The following is a 25,673-nucleotide window of genomic DNA, read 5'->3' on the forward strand; positions in this document are numbered from 1 at the left end:
AAAGAAAAAAGATCTTGCGCCTCCATTCCAATGAAACGAAAGTAAGCGACGCCTTCCCGCCTCCATTCCAATGAAACGAAAGTAAGCGGCGCCTCGACTCCACCTCTCTACAACAAGCACATGGAGATTATCTGTGTTGAAAACAACAAGGACATGTGCAGCAGACATGTCGACGAAGAAGCGAAGCAATGCCGTTTGTTATTTAAGACTATGTCGGACAGATTTGTGTTCATTGTGCTGCTTTTTTAACACTTTGGTTGCCATGGGTTAAATTCATGATATACCATAGGTTGCCGGCTCTATTTGTCTATGGAGAAGTACCCCTTCTTTGCATGGCTATAACTTTTTAAATTCTATTGCTACATTGCCATTATTAGGGCCCATTCAAAGTCCTATATGTATTGTTCATTGTGTAGCAACGTTAAACTTTTTCATTCACATATTCATAGTAAAGTATGGTCTAATGTATAAGTATGTTTTCATCTCTTTCTGCAGCTTTCTCCAGAACGTGATCTATAGCCCCAAATGCATTATATTGATGATGCAATACAGTTTTATGGCAATCAGCGCGATATAAAAAATTCCAACTAGACGTACTTCTAGAAGTTACTACACGTCATCTGATGTTGACCGGATGGGCTAGGGGGCATTTATAATTCCGTGGGCAGCGTTATACCAATCATCTAATGTGGGTCAAATGTTGATAATAGCAGTTAGTATCGAAGACGGTAACGTTACACGCTAAAACTCACCCCAGTCTCCGCGCGCCGTTGGGCGATCATCGTAGAGTAGAAATGTTATCATTATGGGATGTAGATTTACCCGGTACATCTCCAGCTTGTATAATGGTATATACGTCCAAATCATGTTGTTTATCGAGTTATTGGCAATCGATCGCTGTGTAGTGTGTCGAGATCGAGTCCCGGGACCTATAGCGAGTGCCCGGAAGTAATACGGCCGTCCAGCACAACCTCTATGCCACTTCCTGTTAAGCGATTGCGCCGATCGGCCACCAGATGGCGCTCCTGAACCGCCAGAGAGCTCAGTGGGTCCTCCTGGTGGATCTCAGGCCAGCGGAGGGGACATATGAATCCGATCGCAGATTTTTGAAATATTGATATAAGGACGCTGTAAAGCGTCCTCCGGCAACTTGAGCATGGCCGGGAATGACGCTTTAACACGGCTCCTGGCAGCCAAAGTGTTAAAGTGTCCGACCCATATAAAAATATGTCTTAATAAAACGTGCTTAATTAAGTCGCATTCTGCCTTTGTCTCTATCAACTACATATAAATATTTATATAATTGTTTGCTTGATAGACGGAGGTTGCAACATAATTATGTAATGTCATATCGTTGGCTGTGAGAGCAGCCCCACTGCACCCAGGCAGCGCAGCCGAGTGAAACCTTGTTGGCTGCGTCACAGTCACGAAAGGGGCTACTTAATTAATTAATCCAATCCACTTTATTTATAGAGCACATTTAAAAACAACAAAGTTTACCAAAGTGCTGTACAAGTCCCACAACATAAGATAAAAAAAATAATAATAATAATAATAAAAAAAAAAAAAAAAAAAATAATAATAATTTCTCGAAGCTTCGAATAAAAATCGAAGCTCGGCCCCGAAGCTTCGATTGCCAAAAAAAGCTTCGAAGGTCAGCCCTAATAGACTGTATGACATAATGTTGCGTTTTTCTTTCCCAAGAGTAAAGACCATAATCCTGTCAAAACATCAGTCATAGTGTATATTTTCAACAATACGTTTGTTTACCAATAGGGTAAAGCAGGGGTCTCAAACTCAATTTACCTGGAGGGCCGCTGGAGGTAGAGTCTGGGTGAGGCTGGGCCTCATCAAATATTCCACAAAAAAGGGGTTTCAAGTATTCAAAAAAAAAAGTACAACTGATCCAATCTTCTCAATCTTTAGCAATAACATTTCAGAACATGAACAGTTCTTCAGAACATGAACGGTTCTTCAGAACATAGGCTTCTCAGTGGTGTCAGTGGACTCATCCACAGCTATGGAAATGCAATGCACTGTGCATTTTTTTATTCTATCACAAAACTGTTTAATCAAATCACCAGCCAGTATTTCAGTTATTCTGGTTGCTGTGCTATCTGAGGGGGATTTGCTTTTGTTTGCCTTCAAACATGGTCTCCATCACTTATTTTATTACAGTATGTATGCATCAGAGAATGGCTTCTTGTGTTTAGCCAAAACCCATGCCACTGAGTGAGGACTTGGTTTCTTTTTCTCGTTGTGACATAGATTTAACAATAATTCTGCTTGCAGCTTGATATGATGATTTCATTCCATTTATTTTTGTGGTTCTTAGCAATTTTGAGGAAATGTTGCATCAAAATAACTGCTGGTTTTCGTAGTGGCGTTTCAAATTGCCACTCTTCACAAGAGCTACCGTTTCTTGGCATATTAGGCACATTGGTTTGGTGCTGGGAGGATGCACGCATATTTTTCAGTCCATTCACCTTTGAATTGCAGCGATTTTCACTGTCGACTTTCTTTTACTGGCCATCTTTGAACATGCCACATTTTTCTACTAGCTGCCTGCTGGCGAAACTAGGCCACTAGCTACATTTATCTCACGGAGATAAAACTGGGAACGAGGTTACTAGCTACAGTACCTGCAGATTAGACTCGAACCGTTGAAAGAGACGACACGCATTCCGTGAAGACCCGCCCTACTCTTCCTCTGATTCGCAGACTGTGGGTGATTTTTGATTTGATTTTATTTTATTAGGGATCCCCATTAGCTGGTGCGATAGCAACCAGCTAGTCTTCCTGGGGTCCACACACAAAAAAACACAAAAACAATCACTATTGCAAAAAACAAAATTATTAAAAGTCAGTACACACAATGCATAATGAACCTACTGTAACAATTAATATAGCTAAAATTACATTAGTGTAAAACAAAAAATTACTTTACAGTGTTAAAAACAATTTAAGATTCTTTTTAAAAGTGAATCTACTGTAAATGCAGCAGAGGTTCCGAGGCAGGCCATTCCACAGAGTTAATGCTCTAAAAATAAAAGATCTCCCCAGAGCGCTGGTTCTAGGACCTGGCAATTCACTACTGGAACCTCTAGTGTAATGCTCGTGCACAGTATTACTAAAAACAATCTGATTATGTATAAAAACAGGAGTCTTACTGCTCATGACCAACTTGAACAGCACAAGTATATTAAAAGACAATCTATTTTCAACATTAAGCCAAGAGAGGGTGGGGGGGGGGGGGAGAAACGCTGACGGGACGCTGAATGTGATTGGACCAGAGTAGACAGCCACAGACAGTGGAGCAGTGCTTGCAGAGGAGATAGCGGAGAATTTTGAGGATGCCTGCCTGACAGGATATATTTTCCTTCCACTTTACTTGGTATCACTCCGGAATCACGTTTAAACCAAGTCACTAACGTAACGTTGCTGTCATGAGCCTGCGCTATGGTAGCCTACAAGTGATAAAATAAATAAAACTTCCAACTCGCGCAGCGACTCGGCAAAATATCATCCAGCGGGCCGCAATTGGCCCGCAGGCCGCAAGTTTGAGACCCCTGGGGTAAAATATTATTATTGAGATTTTAGTTTATGGAATGTGTTTATAATTTAGCGAATATCCACCATTTTGAATTCGCTAAACGTCGCCGAATGTAGTCATATGAGGAGAGGGCATCCAGAGCTCTCAATGAGCTTTGAAATTTCTATTTGTATTCTAATGTTTTATATATATATATATATATATATATATATATATATATATATATATATATATATATGCATTGCTCTTGATCTGCCAATTTTGTGCTCATTTGATGTCTTTGTTTACGGCTGTGAAGCACTTTGAGCTGCAATTCTTGTATGAAAGGTGCTATACAAATAAAGATTATTATTTGTATTATTATATCCGATTTTGACAGCTCACCAACTCCGTTGTGGGCATCCAGGCTGGTGTACTCGATGGTTCCGTTGTGGCCCTTCGCTGGGTCCTCCTTGTACTCCTTGTGGACTCCTTCTGGACAGTACCGGTAGGACAAGCCGTAGTCTGCTAGGTAGACCTGGAGCACATAACATGACACACACACAAGACGTAAAGCCAAGACACAGGGATGGGTCCAATTACTGTCTTACTGTCTTATACTATCATGCACTATTACTAATATGTCTCTACTACTATGCAGTCAACACTGCAGCACCCAAGTTTTAGCATTGTTTGATGAACATTGTTGTTCAGCTGAAAGAGTTGTACCCTTCCTGCTGACTTGTCGTACAGAACTTGTAAGTTGCTTTGGATAAAAGCATTCAGCTAAATGACTAAATGTAAATTTAAATGATGCCACTAAGAGATCAGCACCTGAAGTCACCAGCACCTAGTCACCAGCACCTGAAGTCACCAGCACCTAAAGTCACCAGCACCTGAAGTCACCAGCACCTAAAGTCACCAGCATTTAAAGTCACCAGCACCTGAAGTCACCAGCACCTGAAGTCACCAGCACCTGAAGTCACCAGCACCTAAAGTCACCAGCATTTAAAGTCACCAGCATTTAAAGTCACCAGCATTTAAAGTCACCAGCACCTAAAGTCACCAGCACCTAAAGTCACCAGCACCTAAAGTCACCAGCATTTAAAGTCACCAGCATTTAAAGTCACCAGCATTTAAAGTCACCAGCACCTAAAGTCACCAGCACCTGAAGTCACCAGCACCTAAAGTCACCAGCATTTAAAGTCACCAGTAACTAAAGTCACCAGCATTTAAAGGCCCCAGCACCTGAAGTCACCAGCACCTAAAGTCACCAGCACCTAAAGTCACCAGCATTTAAAGTCACCAGCACCTAAAGTCACCAGCATTTAAAGTCACCAGTAGCTAAAGTCACCAGCATTTAAAGGCCCCAGCACCTGAAGTCACCAGCACCTAAAGTCACCAGCATTTAAAGTCACCAGCACCTAAAGTCACCAGCACCTAAAGTCGCCAGCGAATAAAGCCACCAGCACCTAAAGTCACCAGCATTTAAAGTCACCAGCACCTAAAGTCACCAGCGAAAATAAAGCCACCAGCACCTAAAGTCACCAGCATTTAAAGGCCCCAGCACCTAAAGTCACCAGCACCTAAAGTCACCAGCACCTAAAGAAATAAAGTCACCAGCACCTAAAATCACCAGCACCTAAAGCAGGGGTGGGCAATACATTTTTACAAGGGGCCACATGAGAAACCTGAACTGTGTTGGAGGGCCGAACCAATGATAACTTGAAAGTCACCAGCACCTAAAGTGACCACCACCTAAAGTCACCAGTACCTAAAGTCACCAGTACCTAAAGTCACCAGTACCTAAAGTCACCACCAGCTAAAGTCACCAGCATTTAAAGTCACCAGCAGCTAAAGTGACCACCAGCTAAAGTCACCAGCACCTAAAGTCACCAGCACCTAAAGTCACCACCAGTGGCCCTCATCATCTTCAGGCAAGTTTTGCGCACCACTTTCTCCATCGTCGTCCGGCTCGACAGGAGGAGCACGTCTCACTGCTGTCGTTCTAACTGGCTCAAAGGCATAGGCCACTGGGTTTCTGATACTCTCTGTGGGTCTATCCACCTCGTCAAAACTTTCCAGATCCATTCTAGCTACAGCCTCTAGGTCCATGGATACAGGTGGGAGGCTCCGGGCGAAACCATCTCTGTGACGTCAGGATTTAACGTGAACAAAATGGCGGCGCACTGGTTGATAAATGCTACACGAAGGGACATAACAAATAGTTTTTTCTTAGAAACGGCTTATTTTTATAAACGTGATTTTTTCTGTGGTTTATCTAAATACTAATTTGATGCTATGACTATGTTTATATCGCTATGCAACATCTCCCCTTTAAGACAGTGATAAAAGTGTCTTTCAAGGATAAGTGAGCTCCTGCACTGATTATTATAGTTCAATATTTGATCACCAAAACCCTCCAAAAAGCATAAAAAGGGGGCCCCCGCCCAGGGAGGGCCCCCAAAAATCAGGCTTGCATGCTGCGCGCGCTCGCAGACAAGTAGAATGCCCATCTAAAGTCCTGTGCACGTCCCACACCCTCCCCAGACCGACAGTGGGGCAGCCCGTGCAACGACCAAGAAGGGAATTGGCATAAGGACAAAATTGGGGTATGGAAAAAATATTATGGAAAAAGAAAAGCGCTTTGGATAAAAGTGTGGTTACCGGTATATGAATGCAGTCCCTAACTTCTCCCAGTAAGCAAGTTGGCACCTTGAACAAGTTGGCGTGTGAATGTGAAGCATAGGTTGTAAAGTACATAAAGGCAGTCCATTTACCACTCAGACAATGCCAGAGACGGCCGCGTATAGTGAATAGTACAGTAGTGTCCTAACCTTGTCGGGATCCGTGTGACCCAGCATCAGATTGGCACCTTTAATGTCCGCGTGGACGTATTCGTTGTCATGGATATACTCCAGCATGTCCAACTGGGAAGTATAAAGAAAAGGATACGCAATAGAAACACACAAAGGAAAGGATTGTAAAGAATCGGCAGCAGAATCACATGGGAAGATTGTAATACACTCACAATACACTCGGGTTCAATGCTTCACAAGGTAAACAACTCGACCCTTCCCAGAAATCAATATTCCCTGGCACACTTCTATAGGCTGCTCTGAATAGACTAGCAGACCCCAAGAACTAACGGCAACAGGCCTACGGGAGAAAGGCAGCGATCGACTTCTCTCTCTCTCACCAGCTCTTGACCCAGACGGAGCACGGTGGCTTTCTTCAGGCGTCCTCCGTTGCGGTCGCACACCTTCTGGAAGTCGCAGCCCAGGCGATCCATGGCCATGAAGCGGTACCTGAGAGGAGACGTGACATTTTGAGCTTTGACATTTAGCCTTTATCTTATTTTCATACCTGTAATATTCATTCCATGAATATGCAAATTTATGACAGGCACGTTAGGCGCACCTTTTTGGTTTGTTACCCACACATGGGGTCCTGATTGTCAGTTGGTTACTATCCTACCTTATTACATGGTGTTTTAACATTCGCCGAAATGCTTGATTGTGATTGGTCAATAGCGCTCGGCAGAGGTCCGTTATTACTCGATAACGGACCTCTGCCGAGCAATAATGACCGCTGTTCGCAGCTGAGCAATCAAGACCACTGACACACACTGCATCAGTGCAATCAGACACACCTGCCGGCTGCCGGCGATAATAATAATCACTTTATTTGGGCTGACAGAGCCACAGAACAACTGCGTCTGCATTTGATCTCGTCTGGTCGATGGTGTAAAATGAATTAGGTATATTGTTAGTAAGTTAGCCATGTAATAAGCAGGATAATGTATAGCCTATACTCGGTCATTGTCGCAAAATAATTGACCTTCACTACGTTTAGAACACCTCGGCGAGGCGCCTCGGTATTCTAAACTCCGTGTCGGTCAATTATTTTGCGACAATGACCTTGTCAATAAAAAAGGACTATACATTATCCCTTACATTGTACCCTGATCAGGTGTTCCCAGTGTGTGATGTGTTATGTCTAGTTGTAGTTCCCTGTCCTGGTCTGTAGTCCTTATCGTTTCCCTCCCAGGTGTATCAATTTGTAATCAACCCAGGTGTGTCTTGTCTCGTCATCCCCTCGTGTACAGTATACCTGTCCTGTTCTTCCCTGTGTGAGATGCTGATCCTGTTTGTACAGTTCTGTGTTTTGTTTGTCATTATTTTACATTACCGGTACTCTTGTTTTACAAAAACCATGGTAACTAATTATAAATTAAATATCTTTTGTTGGTTACGGTCTCCTCATTATGTTACATTGACAAAGACAACAAGCACTCCTTCAGTCAATGGTAACGTAATAGTTGTTCTTAGCTCTATTTTATTAAACATTTTCAAAAAAATTCTTATGTACCTTAGTTGCTATTGCATGTACATATATGTGTTTTATATGTACATACATACCAACTATTCGCCTGTTCTATTCTCCACCCATCTTATCATCCATAGCAATCACCGACATCCTGTTGGGGGATCCCCTTTGAACAGCCCATCTGAGGTTTCTCTCCTCCACACCGCCTGTGGTGCTTGTTTCCTATTGCTAGGTTTTTAGTGAGTTGTTCCTCATCGTCATTGGGGAATGTCTGGGAGAGAGCCGAGATCAAAGTGTTTTCATTCTGAGAAAACGTTTGGATTTGTTTCATATATTTATTTAGTCTCTCGTTGTTCAGAATTAGTCCAAAAGATGGTGACAAATAAAATATGTATTATAAAGCCATTGAAAAAGCAACTCAATTAGTAGTGAATCAAATTTAATGTAGGCTCCTAATCACATGAGATTGACCTGTGAGCCATCCACTGCACAACCCACTAGGGCTGTCGCCGACTAAGGATTTGGATACTCTACTATGATTGGCTGAAATGAGATGATTTTTTTATTTTTTTTTGTATCATTCCATTTGGGCTGTGGGGGGTGCTTAATGTCTGAAGGAGTCGACGGAAGGCTTCTTATCCTCTGCAAAAGCATGCAATTGGTCCACTGATGGATACATCTTGATATTTGTCTAGTCTAGTGTGTTCATTAGATGGGTGAAATCCTCTTTCAGTGCCTCTGTGCCTGTTTTCTTAGGCAGTTAGCCTCTGGTATGCGTGCCATTAGCATTAGCCACGCTTCTAGGCCTCTTTTCTTTTGGAAAGAATGATCAAATAAAATAAAATTTATTTCAAAAATATTATATATATATATATATATATATATATATATTTTTTTTTTTTCTACTAAGAGGTTGGCAGAAAAAATAATACTGTGATATATTATTATATTTTGGGCGTATTGCTCAGTATGGACTATGATACAGCGTTTTGAGGGCAGTACCTGATTCCATTGTGCTCAGCCAGCCCTGATCCCCAGTAGGTTGGGATCCCCAAAAAGTCCAACTTCCGGCTCCTTGTCCATCTCTGTACTGGGACAACAAATAAAAAAGGACTATTACTCCTAGTGTTACACAGGCCCCTATACAGAAATATCAGGGCCCCGATAAAGTCCAGTGAATGGGCCCTCCCCAAACCTGCTTAATTCATATCCTATATTAAACATACGTTTATTAGATTAGATTAACAATCTAATCTATCAATGGGCCCTCCCCAACATTGTATAGCACTAAGTGCAATAGTGATATACAATGTACAGGTGATTAAACTGGGTATAAAATATACAAATTAGTACTAGTGAGTAATAGTGCTAATCAGATGTATGTACAGAGTTGTTGTATTAAAGGGCGGTCAGGTGGCGTAGCAGAGATTGCGCTTGTCACCAATGCAAGAGGCTGCGGTCTTGACTCCCGGAGTCAGCATTGCTTGGGGCTTGGGCTGATCGCTATACTAACCTGTTTGGCTGGGTTAGGGGGAGGGCAAGTCATGGGTGAGAATCTGGCGTTGTGGACAGCGACGCCTACAGGTAAAGTCTGGGCGCTTGGACTTGATGAAGGCAGCGTGACCTCCCACGCGTTACACTTCACCAATGAGAGTCCTTGCTGCCAGATGAAAAAAGAGTCACTGGCTGTCGCCGCACGTGTCGGAGGAAGCGTGCGGATGACTTCAGGGTTCCCTTGTACCGACCAGTAGGAGAACATGCGCTCAACAAACAGGTAGGGGAGGGGGGGAATTGGCACGACGACTAAATTGGGACGGGGAGAAAACAGAGAAAAATCGGAGAGGATAAAAATCAAATAAAAAAAGTTGTTGTATTAATATGTACAGTGATACTGGTATAAAGACACTATGGTATTAAGTAGGGATGTCCGATATTATCGGCCGATATTGGCATTAAAATGTGATATCGGAAATTATCGGTATTCGATTTTTTTTTTTTTTTTTTTTTTACATTTATTTAACCTTTATTTACCCAGGCAAACAAGTAAGAACAAATTCTGATTTTATTTATTGTCAAAAGTATGCATAATGTTGTGTTAATTCCACGACAAGAGATATGTAATGTTAATTACCTGAAATTATTCTGTTTTTTTGGGGGGGGGGGGGGACCCTGCATATATCGCTATCGGTTGATATCGGTATCGGAAATTAAGAGTTGGACAATATCGGTATATCGGTATCTGTAAAAAAGCCAATATCGAACATCCCTAGTATTAAGTCATACTGGCCAGCAGTGTAACTAGTAGGTAAGGGATATGTACAGATATGGAAATGTAAAATGATTATATGCAGATGTGGATATATGTATATATACGGTAAGAATAAATATATATATATATATATATATATATATATATATATATATATATATATATATATATATACGGTATATACAGCATTATTGTACATACGATTTGTGTATACTTATATCGGGTATAAGTAGGTATATATTAGGATTATGCAGGTATATATTCAGACAGGTATGGATATATAAATATATACAGTAATTACATAAATATATATATATGGTATTGTACATGCTATCATACATGGGCCCATGCCCCCTCCCCCCCCCCCCCCCCCCCCTAGCAGCTGGGCCCCAGAAAGCGTTCTCCCTTTCCCCTCCGTCTTGGCGGGGCTGCTTCTACATGCTTGTGCACACACAGAGAGACACACACACACATGTGCACAAGCAGGCCTGAGACAGAGCAGGAGACCTGGCTCCGGTCTCGATGGCGACCGGCCTGACTGGCTGGCTCTCCACCAGACTGGCAGGTGGTCCGGGGGCCCAGCAGAGGTCCGGGGGCATCGTCATTACGTGTGAGTGGCTTCCCTCTCTCAGTTCTCTCTCCGAGCGACCGCCGTAGAGCTCAGATGAGGACAGAGAGAGGGGAGGAGGGCCCCCCCCCCCCCCCCCCCCCCCCCCCCCCCGACTGCCACTGAGGTGCATGTTTGCTTTGGCTTTTATTAATTACTGCAACGTTACACCATGGCAACGCGTGGGCCTCTGGTCTGCGGCCACTTCATCAGTCAAATACACTCCTGCTCCGCTGAGCTGCTGCCTGGCGAGCGGGCGGCGCTAGTACTCACTGCTCTCTGGCTTGGCTGCCCTCTGGTAGAACTTGAGCTCCGAGAACAGGGGGCCGTTCTCATGATACTCCTGCACACACACACACACACACACACACACACACACACACAATCAAGTACAACAGTAAATTAAGGCTACAGGCTACTACACCCTGAAGAAGGCCATGTAGGCCGAAACATGTCGGACTTTTAAAAAAGACTTTTCTAAATAATGTAAGCCACTAAATAAAGGCTTTTTAAAAATTGTAGAGCTGCCTTGGATCTCAACCTTTCTTTTATAAGCTAATCCTACCCCGGATTTAATCCAAAGAGCACCTACCTGAAACAAAATAAGAACGCTGAAGCCCTCTCCATATCCTCTGTTTTGAGTAAATTAAGGCTCTTCGTATTCTGTAATGGAACTTTTAATGTTTTGTTACAGAGTTTAAAGGGTAAATGTCGCCCCATTACGTATGGCGTATATCATGCCAGTTAGGGTACCGTGTGTATACTGCACCTGTGTATACCGTTTACTTTACTCATGGTATATATATTCAGATTCGAATTCTTTATTGCCCATATTTATTATAATGTATAATATAACTGATGGGGCATACAGACCCTCATCTGCACCTTTGATTACACTGTTTACTTTCTCATAGTCTTATATTCAGAGTTATTATATTGTTTACACTGTTTATTTTTATTATAATTGTATTGCCTATATCTATGTCTTTCTACCATTACCCTTCAGGGACTTGTACAGACTGAGGCGTGGCCCTATTCACTTTTGTGGCAAACTAGCCAGAGCTGCGGGTATCCAGTAGATTAGATTAGATTCCGATTGATTGTCATCATACAGCACAAGTACAGTACAACAAAAAAGAAGTTTGGCATCCAACCAGAGTACAAATGTAACAGTAAAGTGCAATAGTAATGTATAATGTACAGGTGATTCAACTGGGTATAAAATATATAAATTAGTACTACTGAGTAATAGTGCTAATCAGATGTATGTACAGAGTTGTAGTATTAATATGTACAGTGATACAGGTATAAAGACACTATGGTAGTAAGTCATACTGGCCAGCAGCGTAACTAGGTAAGGGATATGTATATAGTATCTACAGATTTGTAAAAAGGATTATATGCAGGTATGTTCAGACATATATATATATATGTTATAAATATATATATATGGTATATACAGCACTATTGTACACGCTATCATACAGTTATATGGGTTATATGCAGGTGTATTGACAGATATATATATATATGCTATAAATATATAAATGTATATATATACAGCACTATTGTACATGCCATCATACAGAGTTATTATAGCATGAACAGCATGGATCGTGCTGAGAAAGCTGATCTACAGCATCATTGAGAAGTTGCAAATAGGGCTTAGGGGTCGGAAATTATGAACGTGCGCTTTAATAATGTAATTGAATGTTTTGGTAAAAAGTTCGCCTTGGCCAACGTCTTGTCTATACGAGAGAAGCATTGGTCTCTGAATAAAGAATGAACAGGCTCACTGTGTGGTACTGCTATACTTACCACTTTAATGACAAAACTAGTGTCTGGTGCAACAGATGTGTCCACGTCCCGTGAGGCTTAGAGAAGAGGAGAAGAGGGTGGGAGAGAATGAAAAAGACTAACAGGCGACTCATTTCAACTAAACAACACGCCAATAGTTCCAAGTTCAAGTTTTGTTTAATTTGTCACATATAAGGTACTTCAAATTACTTTATTTTCCTTTCAGAACTTCATTTGTGCAGTGGTTAAAATACAAACATACAGTCACAATACATAGGCACTCACCACTATAAAAAAAATCGTTAAAACTACAGTAAAAAGACCACCATATAAAAAAACACCAACTACATTAAAACTACAGTACTTAAAGCATGATATATTAAAAATTCATGTGGAGCAGTTCAATATGTATATACATAATAAATAATAGTAGTACAGATGATATATGTCCATCAGGTGGAAGGGGGAGTCTATTTTAAGTAGTACAAAGTCCTGGACTACTACTACTACACGTACATTATAGTGAAATGCTTGGTTCTGTATGACCCTCTTGAGAGTGTGCTTCATAAAACAGCAAAAGACCAAATGATAAACAATATACTAGGTCTGTCACGATTCGTCAACCTAGTAGACGAGTACATTTAGTCGATTTGCATATTCATGATCGACGCATTGTATTGTTAAATGTGCCTTTTGCGGTGGAAATGGCAGACGTTCAAAGTCATAACATGCGCAACGTGTAATCTAACTAATGCACAGTGAATCACGTTTCAAAATAGAATTAACTTATCTTAGATCACTATTGTGTTTCGCTCCAGCTGGAAGCGAGGGGCTGAGCCTGGCTGATACCCACACTTTACAGTTTAGAAGCAGCTTGGCAGCTCTTCAGCCCTGCGTTCTATAGCCTGTGATAACTCCTCTTGGGAGTCACGCTGTTTCTATGTAAACTCCGCGAGCAACGGGTCCAATAAATGCGTGTTTAACATGCTTTATATCCTCGCCATAACTATATGCCTGTCGCGGTTAAAAACCTTTTTAACTAACATTAGCTGCTAGTGCTAACTAAGCTAAGCTAGCTCACAGGCACAGGAGAAATCAGTTTCATGGAGTTCTAATAGTGAGGAAAGGGGGGGGGGGGGTCTCTCTCTCCCTCTCTCTTTCTCTCTGTACGTTCAATGATGATGATCAATGCAGTAGCCAAAATGTACACTATAAAAAACGAACTTGATAGTTGATGATAATAAATATTTCACTTCATTAGCAAAAATATTATTATCATTAAGTCTGCTATATTATTCTCCCTCTCTTGTGTGTGTGTGTGTGTGTGTGTGTGTGTGTGTGTGTGTGTGTGTGTGTGTGTGTGTGTGTGTGTGTGTGTGTATACATTACTATATGCTACTCTTTTTCACATGGATTAGGCTAGTTGGTTTTAACAATCCTGATTCCTGAGCCTATTTTATTCAAAAGGAAGACATTGATTTAAATATGTATATAGCCTATATATAAAAAAATATATTTTAATCGTATCTCCTGTGCTGGCACAAGCACTACCATAGTGTGGAGTGGAGAGATAACACACAATACATATAATAATTCATGGAAATATACTAAAAAGCTATGTATGGCTGGTAATAATCTCTCTGGCTGGTAGTTTTTTTTAATTTATCTAAAGCTAAAAAGGATGAGGATACTCATTAAACATTTTGAAATATTCAATTGAAATAGATTTTTCTGGTAAATTAATGGTTAATGATTAATAGACTAATAGATAAAATAGTCAACTGATTAATCGATAACAAAATAGTTGTTAGTGACATCCCTACAAAATACACAACATACAATACTAAAATGCGCAAAAATTAGGTAGAAGAGGTATTCACAATAAAGTAATTAAAATACTAGATGTAATGTCGAGTGCAAATGTGTGAGAATAAATAGATAAATACGGTGTAGTGAATGTTAGAGTGGATGAATTCAAGTGTTTAGGTAACACTTTATAATAACACTCAGTTATAAGACCTTTATAAGGTATTTGTAGATAATGAACTAATCATGAACAAATCATTTATATACATTCGTAAATTATTATTAAATCATTTATAATTATATTTGTATAACATTTACAAATTAGTTCTACATTGTACTTGATTTGTTCATCATTAAATAATGTTGTTTAATGTGTAGTAACACATTTGTAGATGCTTTGAGAATGGATATGAAATTACATGTATTTTATATGTTAATAAAATAGCATTGATCTATAGTCCTAATTATGTCACTGTTTGATGTCACAAAGAAGGGTGTATCCGAAAGCTATCTACAACATTTGTAACAGGTGATGAAAAAGTAAACAAATAATGAACTGTATTAGACATAGGGATGGGAATCGAAAACCGGTTCCCGTTGGGAGCCGGTTCCTAATTATCCGATTCCTGGAATCGCATGCCTCCGTGATTTTCAAGTCCCTTATCGCTGCCAGGTTTTTCCTACAGTTGCGCATAACGTTAGCGCCACTCATGTAGCCATGGCAGACTATTTGATTCCTTAAGGCAGTGGTCACCAACCCGTCGATCTTGATCGACTGGTCGATCTTTGAGACTGTCCCTGTAGATCTTTCCATGAAAAAAAAAAAAAAAAGAAAAAAAATTAGATCTTACCCTGAGAGTCCACATTACAGTTCTACCTTTGTTTTGATGTGAAAAGTGATGCTGCACTTAGCACTGACTGAGAAAGTACACATACAGTTCTACTTTTGTTTTGATGTGAAAATGATGCTGCACTTAGCACTGACTGCACTTAGCACTGACTGAGAAAGTACACATTACAGTTCTACTTTTGTTTTGATGTGAAAAGTAATGCTGCACTTAGCACTGACTGAGAAAGTACACATACAGTTCTACTTTTGTTTTGATGTGAAAATGATGGTGCACTTAGCACTGACTGCACTTAGCACTGACTGAGAAAGTACACATTACAGTTCTACTTTTGTTTTGATGTGAAAAGTAATGCTGCACTTAGCACTGACTGAGAAAGTACACATTACAGTTCTACTTTATAAAATGCTAATTGTAAATATGTTTGTCAATGTTAATAATATGAGAGTCCACATTACAGTTCTACTTTTGTTTTGATGTGAAAAGTGATGCTGCATAAGATGACTGCACTTAGCACTGACTGAGAAAGTACATAATAGTTCTACTTTGACGTTTTAATGTTGGACCAAAGCATTGCATGTAATTAGAATACAGGCAAATAAAAGTAATTTAGTTTAAAGTACAATCTTAGCTGTCTTTTTCTCTCAACGCTTCAATAGGTAGATCTTGCCTTCACCAAAAAAAAAAAAAGTGATCTTGGGCTTAAAAAGGTTGGTGACCACTGCCTTAAGGGCTCGAAATTGCCTGGGCTTTGGTCATATGCTCCCGAAATGCTCCCGCTGTTTGGCTGCTTCTATGTGCAGTGAAAACTACTCCAATGTTTTAGAACCTAGTCATTGATTTAATTCAGGGTAAACTAAGATTAGCCGCGGAGCTAGCGCTAGCTAACGCGAGCTAATCAAGCTCAGAGAGAGATAAACAGCTGACAGCAGGTAGTACAGGTACAAATACAATAAAAAAGAAGGTGGGGGCTGTTGTGTAAACCTTGTACTCTTTAGTTCACATAATGAGACGGAGAGCGTGTGATGATCACGTTGACTGTTGTTTACTAGTCGGTAAGCCAGGAAGTACCGTGCAACATACAAACATGTCCGTGTAGCAACACAAGCCAATACCTTATAGGACAGGGGCCCGGGGAGGGAGCTCTGTGTGTGTGTGTGTGTAGGTGTGTAGGTGTGTAGGTGTGTGTGTGTGTGTGTGTGTGTGTGTGTGTGTGTGTGTGTGTGTGTGTATGTGTGTGTGTGTGTGTGTGTGTGTTAGGGCTGCACGATTAATCGTTTTTTAATCGAAATCGCAATTTGGAATGATGCAATTATCAATTCGCCAAGCCTGCAATTAAATTTTTTTTCTTTTTTTTTAACCAGGAAGTCCCATTGAGATACAAGATCTCCTTTGCAAGGTAGACCTGGCCAAGATGACAGCAATAACATTTGCAATACATCACACAGAAATAAAATGTGCGATACATCACGCAAGAACATAATAAATGTGCATGTATACATTACATCACATGTAAACACAAAGCAGAATAGTCTACATGATAGTAAAAGTGTATAATACAGGGTATTATTTTGCAGTTGGGACCCGACTACAGAAAGCAGCAACATTATTCTTGTATAATATGTTATACAGGGTATCTGCAGGTTTAGCCCAGTCAGATTTAAGGCTTTTTAAGACTTTTTAATGCCACTCAGAATTAAATTTAATACCAATTTCACAATAACAAAATGGCAAAAATCATGCAACGACACCAATTAGTTTAAGTTTAGAGACACGTTGGTCCAAAGATGTTTATTAAAAAATAACTTGGAAACTTAAAAATCTTGAACTTAAAGGAGTAACTGGATTGGATGAATTTCAACAAAGGGGTGACCAAACATAAATAGCAAATATAGCTATACAAAATATACCAGGGGCCAAGCAGCAAGTGCAACAGCCACATTTCCGTCAGAACACATACTACCATAGGACTGATACCTGTAAGAACACATGATTATCACCATAGGACTGATACCTGTCAGAACACATAACTATTACCACCCTCCCCAGGGTATCAAAAAAGTCAACCAACAAACTAGATTCTTGTGCCAGATCTCCTCTCTGGTAAACAAGAATACCCTGAAGACTCTAACAGGAGTTAGAGTACATTCAAGGGTACTACGACTATGCTTGCACCTCATGGTACCAAAGCACCTCAAAGGCCCTAAAAACAAGATTACAAACATCACAAAACAAACTGGTCAGACTACTGCTTAACCTCACTCCTAAAACCCACTTTACCCCTGCCCACATTCAAAACCGCTCTTAAAGAGCACCTACGGGAGGCTGCAATTAGAAACTGGGCACCGTAAATGTCCAACACCCCCCCCCCCCCCCCCCTCCTAATGTACAGTCTCCTCCCCATCATATGTATATATTTTCTGTTAGGATCTCTGGGTAACAGTACTGTATATTTGCATATGTCACAAATGTAACAGTACAGTTACTATGAATTGAAAATGGGGGACCCTGATGTAAACAAGACGAAAGTCTCTCTGGTCTGCATCCCCTTAACAATTGTGTGTATTGATCTGTTATCTGTTAATAAAGTTTTTCATTTATTCATCCAGTCGTTTTGTTTTTGTGGTTTGGTTGAATGAATGAAAACTTTGTTTAACAGATTGCAGAATGGGTACAATACAGTACGGCTCAATACACACAATTGTTAAGGGGATGCAGACCAGAAAAAGACGTTTGTCTTGTTTACATCAGGGTCCCCCATTTTCAATTCATAGTGACATTTATGACACTCAACATACATGACATTTATGGCATAGGGACATACAGGTATATAGTACTGTTACATTTGTGACATATAAGATATGCAAATATACAGTACTGTTACCCATAGATCCTAACATACATATGATGGGAGGATACTGTACATTAGGAGGGGGTGGGTGGGAGGAAAAAATACATAGTGGGTGACTCTCATCGAACATAAACACAAACGTGTCCTTGTTTACATCCGTGAATAGATTATTTTCAAGTTAAGACCTCAGCTTCCAGTGTTGGCGTGGAGCCGCATGTTATCCAGACTTCTGTTGGTGCAGATGTTATAGTCCTACCTGAGATGGCGGGGCCGAAAAGAAATTCGAAATAGTAGTTTGCAGGCGCCGTTTTTGCAGAGGTACGCTTAGTGCTGCTCAGCATGTGCGACTCGACTGCTCTTTTTTTGTTGTTGCAGCGAGCCTCGTAATGGTCTTTGACTTTGACTGGGACCAACCATGGCGCAAACAGTGGATTGTCGAGCCAGTTCTCGTTAAATTGGCACTTTCCCATATTAACGAGTGCAAATGCTAAACTAAACGTAATGTTATCGCTTCCGCTTCGCCTTGCTAACGTTAGCTAGACTCCACTGAAATTGTTCCCGGTCAACATAAGGACCTGTGTTGGTTCCGCCCCATTCCGGTCTGTGTGATGCTACAACGCGGTCAATAAAAACTCCCGACTTTATCTCCCGTTAACCGTACTTCCCCAGATTTCATAATAAAACATGACATGGCATTTTATCTTTCCTTTCTATGGCATTTTTAAGACCTCTGAAAATGGATTTAAGACATTTTAAGACAAACTAAGGCCTTAATTATTGATAAACCAATTTAAGACTTTTTAAGACTTTTTAAGGATCCGCGGACACCCTGTTATAATCGCATCGCAAATCGCAATCGCAATATCTGTCAGAATAATCGCAATTAGATTATTTCCCAAAATCGTGCAGCCCTAGTGTGTGTGTGTGCGCGCGTGTGTGTGTGTGTGTGTGTCTGAAAGACCAGAGACAGAGAAGACAGAGGAATAACGACCTGTTGAATGCAACTACGGTTCAATAGATTAAATTAGTTTAAGATATTGAACTGTGGTTACATTCAACAGGTCGTTATTCAATAGATTAAATTAGTTTAAGAATAAAAAAAATTCTACAAATTTATTTTCTTTAAGAGAATCTCAAATACATAATTTTATTTAAGTGTAGGCTATAGTTAAAAATCTTTTTTTTCTTTTACAGTTTTTGTATTTTTCTGACATGGGGGCTCAACAATAAATGACAATCAGAAATGTCAAGTTGCATGTTGTTATTCTAACCAGCTTAGTTCTGTTGCATTTCCAATTTATTTATTCAAATTATATATTTATCAGGAAGCGATAAGGGAATCGATAAAGAATCAGATCGATAAGCAGAATCGATAATGGAATCGTATCGATAAAATCTTATCAATTCCCATCCCTAATTAGACATTTGTTAACCCTTTCACTGCCACACGACAGAAGGCTAACCCTTTACTATCACACAACCGACGGTTGCCGTGAAAGGGTTAACCGGCTGTTGTGTGGCAGTGAAAGGGTTAACCTTCTGTGAATTGTCGCAGTGAAAGGGTTAATTGTTTGGTAGCGCGGCAGTGAAAGGGTTAATGATGAATAGGCTTCACTTTAGATTAGGGCACACAATAGCATCTGCAAATGATTTATATATGTTTTATGAATGTCTTAACAAATCATTTGTTGAACATGAACAAATAAATGGAGGTACAGTATAGTCGTTTTTTCATATGCATTTTTCAAAGCATCTACAAGTGTGTTACTACACATTAAACAACGTGCGTGCGTGTGTGTGTTATCATTACCCAGATAGATCAACCCAAAGCCGCCTTGACCAATGACTTGGCCCAGCCTCCATGCCTTCTTCTCAGTGTCGGTCAGAAGGAAGCCGTCTGGCAGTGGTTTAGGCAGGCCCCTCTTCCTCGGTGGTGCCATGACAGCTGGTTCAAATTACAGCTCTAATGGAAGCATTTGAGAAAATGTGTTACCCAAAGAAAAACAAAAGGTAAGAGTATTCCTTTTATTCTCTGTTGTTGCTGTTTCATGCTGTGATATTCAATTTTTGACATAGGATAAGGAAGTTTGGCGTGTGGATATCATAGTTATTAGTTAGCATGGAGGGGGTGGTTCTTGGACGCTGGAATGAACTAACTGTTCCTGAGGTGTCGTGGGCCTAACCCAGGGGTCGGCAACCTGCGGCTCTTTAGCCACTCTGCTGTGGCTACAAAAAATATATATAATAATAATAATTGTATATATATATTTTTTACATCTCTTATTTTGGAGATCGAGGTCATACTGTAACACTGAAATGAAAAAATATTTTGTCAACTAAAGTATTTCATTAACTAAAATATACGTCACACCCCGCGCCTCTCCCTGCCGTCTGCAAGTGGCTAATCTTGAGTTTCTGACCCCCCAGTAAGCTAACCATGGATAAATCCAAAAAAAGGAAAGTCAGAGGAAAATAGAGGGTTTAATTCAGCGTGGACAGATTAATTTGCTTTCACGACTAACGATGCAGGCTTACCTGTAATAGGCCTGATATGTGGTGAGAAATTTGCGAACAACAAAAAGAAAAAAAAATTATAAATGTTCCACAAATAAGGGAAGGACTCAAATATAGCTGCATAGTTCTGTGTTTTATTTCAAAGTAGGTCTACAGATGCCAGTCTTTTTTCAAAGTAGACAACTTTTTATTTGATAGATGTTCCACAAATAAGGGAAGGACTCAAATATACCTGTATAGTTCAGGGTTTTATTTCAAAGTAGGTCTACAGATGCCAGTGTTGTTTCTCCTCTTCTGTGTTTTATTTCAAAGACCTACACATGGTCTTTTTTCAAAGTGGACTACTTTTTATTTTATAAATGTTCCACAAATAAGGGAAGGACTCAAAATATACCTGCATAGTTCAGGGTTTTATTTCAAAATCGGTCTACAGACGCCAAGGTGTTTTGTCTCCTCTTCTTTTTTTTGTATTTTATTTTTTTATTCTTTTTTAAACAAACATATAAACAAACATGACAACACACGATAAGATATACAAGCATTAATTGTCAGGGCACATCCAATGAGATCACCTTTTAGTTAGTTGTCTTATATAAGATATACCCATAATACCTGTTATCTAAAAAAAAAAAAACCTACACACATATGCTCAGCTCGAACCCCCCCCTCCCGGACCCCACCTTGAGAAGTACCTCCACTATCCCTCGCACCTAACCAGACACTACCATTATAAGCTAGCTTTTATTCTCTCCACCACTTCTAACCACATTGACATTTTGGATTCATTGAGACCCAGAATTCTTGCTGTAGATATTTCATGGTAAATTACATCGAGATATGTAAGAAACCAAACTTTACGGCACATTTTTTCCGGTTGAAACCAGCGTGATGCGATCAGCTTTTTGGCTACTGTGATACCCGATAAAACCAATCTCTTTAGCTGTGGATTCACTGCAAACTCAAAAACATCATTCAATAGTAATACCGAGGGGTGTACAGGTATATTCCAAGATACGAGTTTTGATATTTGTTGGGTCACATCTTTCCAGAATGCCTTAACTGGTGAGCAGTCCCAATACATGTGCATAAATGTCCCTTCGTCCCCATTTGTACATTGGGTGCATTTGGAATCTTGTTTAAGCCCCATTCGGCACAGTCTTATAGGAGTCAAGTATGTCCTGTGAATATAGTTAAGATTGATTTGTTGATGATCCGGGTTCCTTGATGTAAGTCGGACATTTGCCCAGGCTCCTTGCCAATCAAAGTCATTTTCCAGGTCTGGTATATCCCTCCTCCAGACAGAGTCAAGTTGGAGGGTTTCATACCAGGACGTTAGTAATTGATGATAAAATTCTGAAACAAAACCTCTCGATGTCTCTCTTGCGTAGAAGAATTTGTGGTATCTGTGGTGTTCAATTGGTCTGTCTAATATGTCCGTTTTATTTAATAGTATTTTTTCTCCTCTTCATAAGAGTTTGAGGTTTTCCTTTGTTATAACAGGTAAAAACAGCAATAAAATGTAAAAAAAAATTAAAAAACGTTTTTTTTTATAATTCCATTTAACTCATTGACTGCCACGCTGGCCGTGCATCCTGCGGTCAGTAGGCCAGCTTTTCATGACTGTTTTCGTGATCTTTGCGGAGCTATTTGTATATTCTATATTATAGCTATGGGGAAAATGGTATGGCTCATTTGACAGACACTATTTGCAGTACAACATGTAAAAAGGCGTTCATTTCTACACACTGTAGTACAGTGTTTCCCATTAATTACCTAGACTGTGGCGGCCCGCCACAGTCTAATTGGTCCCGCCACAGTTTTATAATGAACCAAAATAAATATATATATTTTTTTATTTATAAAAAAAAAATTTTAATACTTTTTTTTAAATATAAAGTTTGCCAATAGGGATGTATCAGTAGTATTGGCAGTGGTAGTAGTCGTAATAGTAATCCAGTATATATAAAAAAAAATCTAAAAAATAAACACAGTTCAACACAGGTAACCACTTTTGCTTCATTTCTTTGATGGCTCAAATCATGTATGCTCTAGTCCAGTGTTTCTCAAAGTGGGGGGCGCGCCCCCCAGGGGGGGCGCAGAGGCATGACAGGGGGGGCCTTGAAATTTATAATAAAAATAAAAAATAAAAAAAAACGTTTTTTTTTTTTTTTGGATTACAGAAAATTATCACTAAAGTGCTAATCTGTTGCAGCTGCACTGTTCTCCATGAAAATACCATTTCTCAAAATCTGAAAATCATTATTTAATAAAACACAGAAAAGGATCACCAAGTTACTCTGGATAAAAAAACCTTTACAGACAACATTGAGACAAAGCTTCCTGACACATCTCCATCCAAACTCTTGGAAGAACTCATTGAAATCTCATCTGATACCACCTGGAGAGCTAGTTTCAGAGTGTGGTGTTGAGTACCAAGTATCTCATGCAGGGTTTCCGTTAGAAAAAATTGTTGTCGGTCTCCGTGACCTGCAAGATTTCAATCTACCGGACAAATGAGATTAATTCCGGTCATAGTTTAGAATAAAGAATGTCATCCTCAAGGCATGTAGATTTATAATATTATTACTTAAAACTAGGCTACTTTTGCGTATACAGTCATTAATTAATATATTCCAAATAAAATAAGTCCCTCGATACTCCGTGCTGCTGCTGACTTGAACTAAAATAGACCGCGTATGTGGGCAGTCGGTCCGACACTAAACAGTAGTCTGTTATAATCACATTTTTATGAGCTAACGAATTCCGTTATATTGGACATTTGTATTAATTATATCAAGCGAAGAACTGAGAAAGCAGAGAGGCGGCAACATTATCGTGGTTTGCGTGACGACTCTCTCCACCTCGCAACAACTTATTTGCAAAGAGTATGGCGCTGCAGAGAAGCTCATTCAGCTGTTATTGGCTCTTTTCTGGGAACCGCACAACAGCGCCCCCCACCCAACATTGGCTGAAAATGGCCGAATTGGAGTACTGATGGAATACTGCATTGTGCCGTTGCCTCTCTGGCTCTGCAGCTTCACATGCACTCGCACACCCAGCACTAAGCTCTCGCTGACAACGTCGTTGTCATTATTAGAAGCAACGAGGAAACAAATGTAATGATCGTTTCGTTCATCGCATAGGCTATTTAATTTTAGCCTATTTTAATACAATTCAAATAATCAAATTGTGCTTAGACTCAGGGAATTATTTCCACCGGACATTAAGACCGGAGATATTAAATAAGTCGGACTTCAACAGATTTTGCCGGTCAAAAACCGGTAATTACCGGCTAACGGAAACGCTGATCTCATGATGCAGCAGTTAAGGTGTTGATACCATTCAGCACCACATACAGTATCTGTGTGAAGCTGGCTTTTCATCCATGACAGCTCTGAAAACAAAATATAGGGCCAATTTGAAAGTGGCGAACCACATAGCGCGCTCAGCCGCGACACGGGCGACCCGGGTTCGATTCCCGAATCCGTCGTTATTTCCCGAATGTCTTCCCCCCACTCTGTCTCCCATTTCTCCTCTGTCTCTCCCTACTGGACTGCCCAGTAGTAATAAAGCGATAAAAAACGCCAAAAAAAAAATCTTTAAATTTCTTTTTAAACATGGCCCATTTCATGACTATTTTGTTGGGGCGAGGGGGGGGGGGCAAAATATTTTGGTCCGCCAAAGGGGGGCCTCACAGAAAAAGTTTGAGAAGCACTGCTCTAGTCGATTTTGTGTTTTGAGCACAAAGTTCATAATAGATCTAGCCTCTTTATTTTGCTCCCAAAGTGCACCAGATTGATGCATTTAACTTTAAAACTTAAAAAAACAAAAAATAAAGTACAACATGATGTCTCTGATTATAAACTGATCACGCTCACTTTCTGGTCAAATGTTAGCATGTCTGATTATAACCTGAGCTCTGTTAATAAACTATGTTTCTATAACAACTGACTCAGGCCCTGTTTAGACGGAAACGCTAGCAGGTGAATCCGCAAAAATATTTTTTCGGATGTGCCTTTCGTTTATACGGAAACAGCGTTTTTACGGGGTGAAACCGTAAAAAAGTGAGACCACCTTCCAGGGTGGAATTCCTAGAAACGATAAACCTTTGCGCTCTCATCTAAACTGTCAAACCGCATAAAACGATGACGAAAGGGTTGTCAAGGCTCTCGTCGCTAGGGGTGGGATGATACATCGATCCAGATCGATACATCGATGTAATTATCAACGATCGAATCGGATCGATGCGATGTAATAAGATCGATTCATATCGATACTCTTATTTTGAAAATCCTGTGGCGAGTCTCATAACTGATTGTGTTAAATGGGCATGTGATATCATCTCATATCGATCGCAGGCACCTGAATCTAATCGTATCGTATTGTATCGTGAGAGACTTTGTGATATCGGCAAATATCGTATCGTTGTCCAAAGAATCGATATCGTATCGTATCATGATGAAACTGGTGATTCCCACCCCTACTCGTCGCGTGTACTGCTTACATCACAGGCATGCGCCAGTAGCCTAGAAGCGTAAATAAAGCATGTCTGATTCTATCCATGGCGATCACCTGAAGGCTACATTGGCAGTACTTTTAAATACACAAGAATCTGTCCCGCGGCGTGACTGGACCCACTGTCTGTGAGTGACTCTGCTTTGGTCCAATCACATTCCCCACCCACAGTCTGCGAATCAGAGGCAGAGTAGGGCGGGTCTTCACAGCACGTCATGTGACATATGCGCCAATCGTGTGACAGCGGGGCTCCGTTGTCTCGAGTTGTTACAGCCTCGTCTGCACGGAGAATTCCACCCCAAAACGCTCGTCTAAACGCAAAATTAAAAGTGAAACCGTAAGACGACTTTTGCGGTTTCTGTTCAGACTCTCTCCGTCTAAACGTAGCCTCAATCTCAATTTCTACAGCTTACTGGCATGGCTCATGTGACGGGTGGCATTAATGAGAAAGGAGGAGGGGCCTCAATGAGCCAGGTTCCGTTATAGGGGGATACCTGCGGGAGGAACGTTAGTTGGAATTGTTTGTTGCGGCCGGTGCAGTGAGGTAGGTGCACACCTCACTCCGGAATGCAGGAACAAGCATTACACGCTAAGGTAGGCAGTGG

General features: G+C 40.4%; 1 protein-coding gene across 1 annotated transcript in view; it reads right to left on the reverse strand.

The window, feature by feature from the left end:
* vrk2 (VRK serine/threonine kinase 2) overlaps positions 1–25,673 on the reverse strand; it is a 94,708-nt gene that overhangs the window by 63,731 nt on the left and 5,304 nt on the right. Inside the window, exons 2-8 of the mRNA XM_084321058.1 lie at positions 19,850–20,002; positions 12,556–12,611; positions 11,011–11,080; positions 8,864–8,951; positions 6,732–6,840; positions 6,370–6,462; positions 3,938–4,070 (exon numbers count right to left, since the gene is read on the reverse strand). Coding sequence (XP_084177184.1) covers positions 3,938–4,070; positions 6,370–6,462; positions 6,732–6,840; positions 8,864–8,951; positions 11,011–11,080; positions 12,556–12,611; positions 19,850–19,979 — 679 coding nt within the window. The 5' untranslated portion in view covers positions 19,980–20,002. The remainder of the gene's footprint in view (positions 1–3,937; positions 4,071–6,369; positions 6,463–6,731; positions 6,841–8,863; positions 8,952–11,010; positions 11,081–12,555; positions 12,612–19,849; positions 20,003–25,673) is intronic.

Source organism: Notolepis coatsorum (assembly GCF_963971535.1).
Source record: "Notolepis coatsorum genome assembly, chromosome: 9".
Classification (NCBI taxonomy): Eukaryota; Metazoa; Chordata; class Actinopteri; order Aulopiformes; family Paralepididae; genus Notolepis; species Notolepis coatsorum.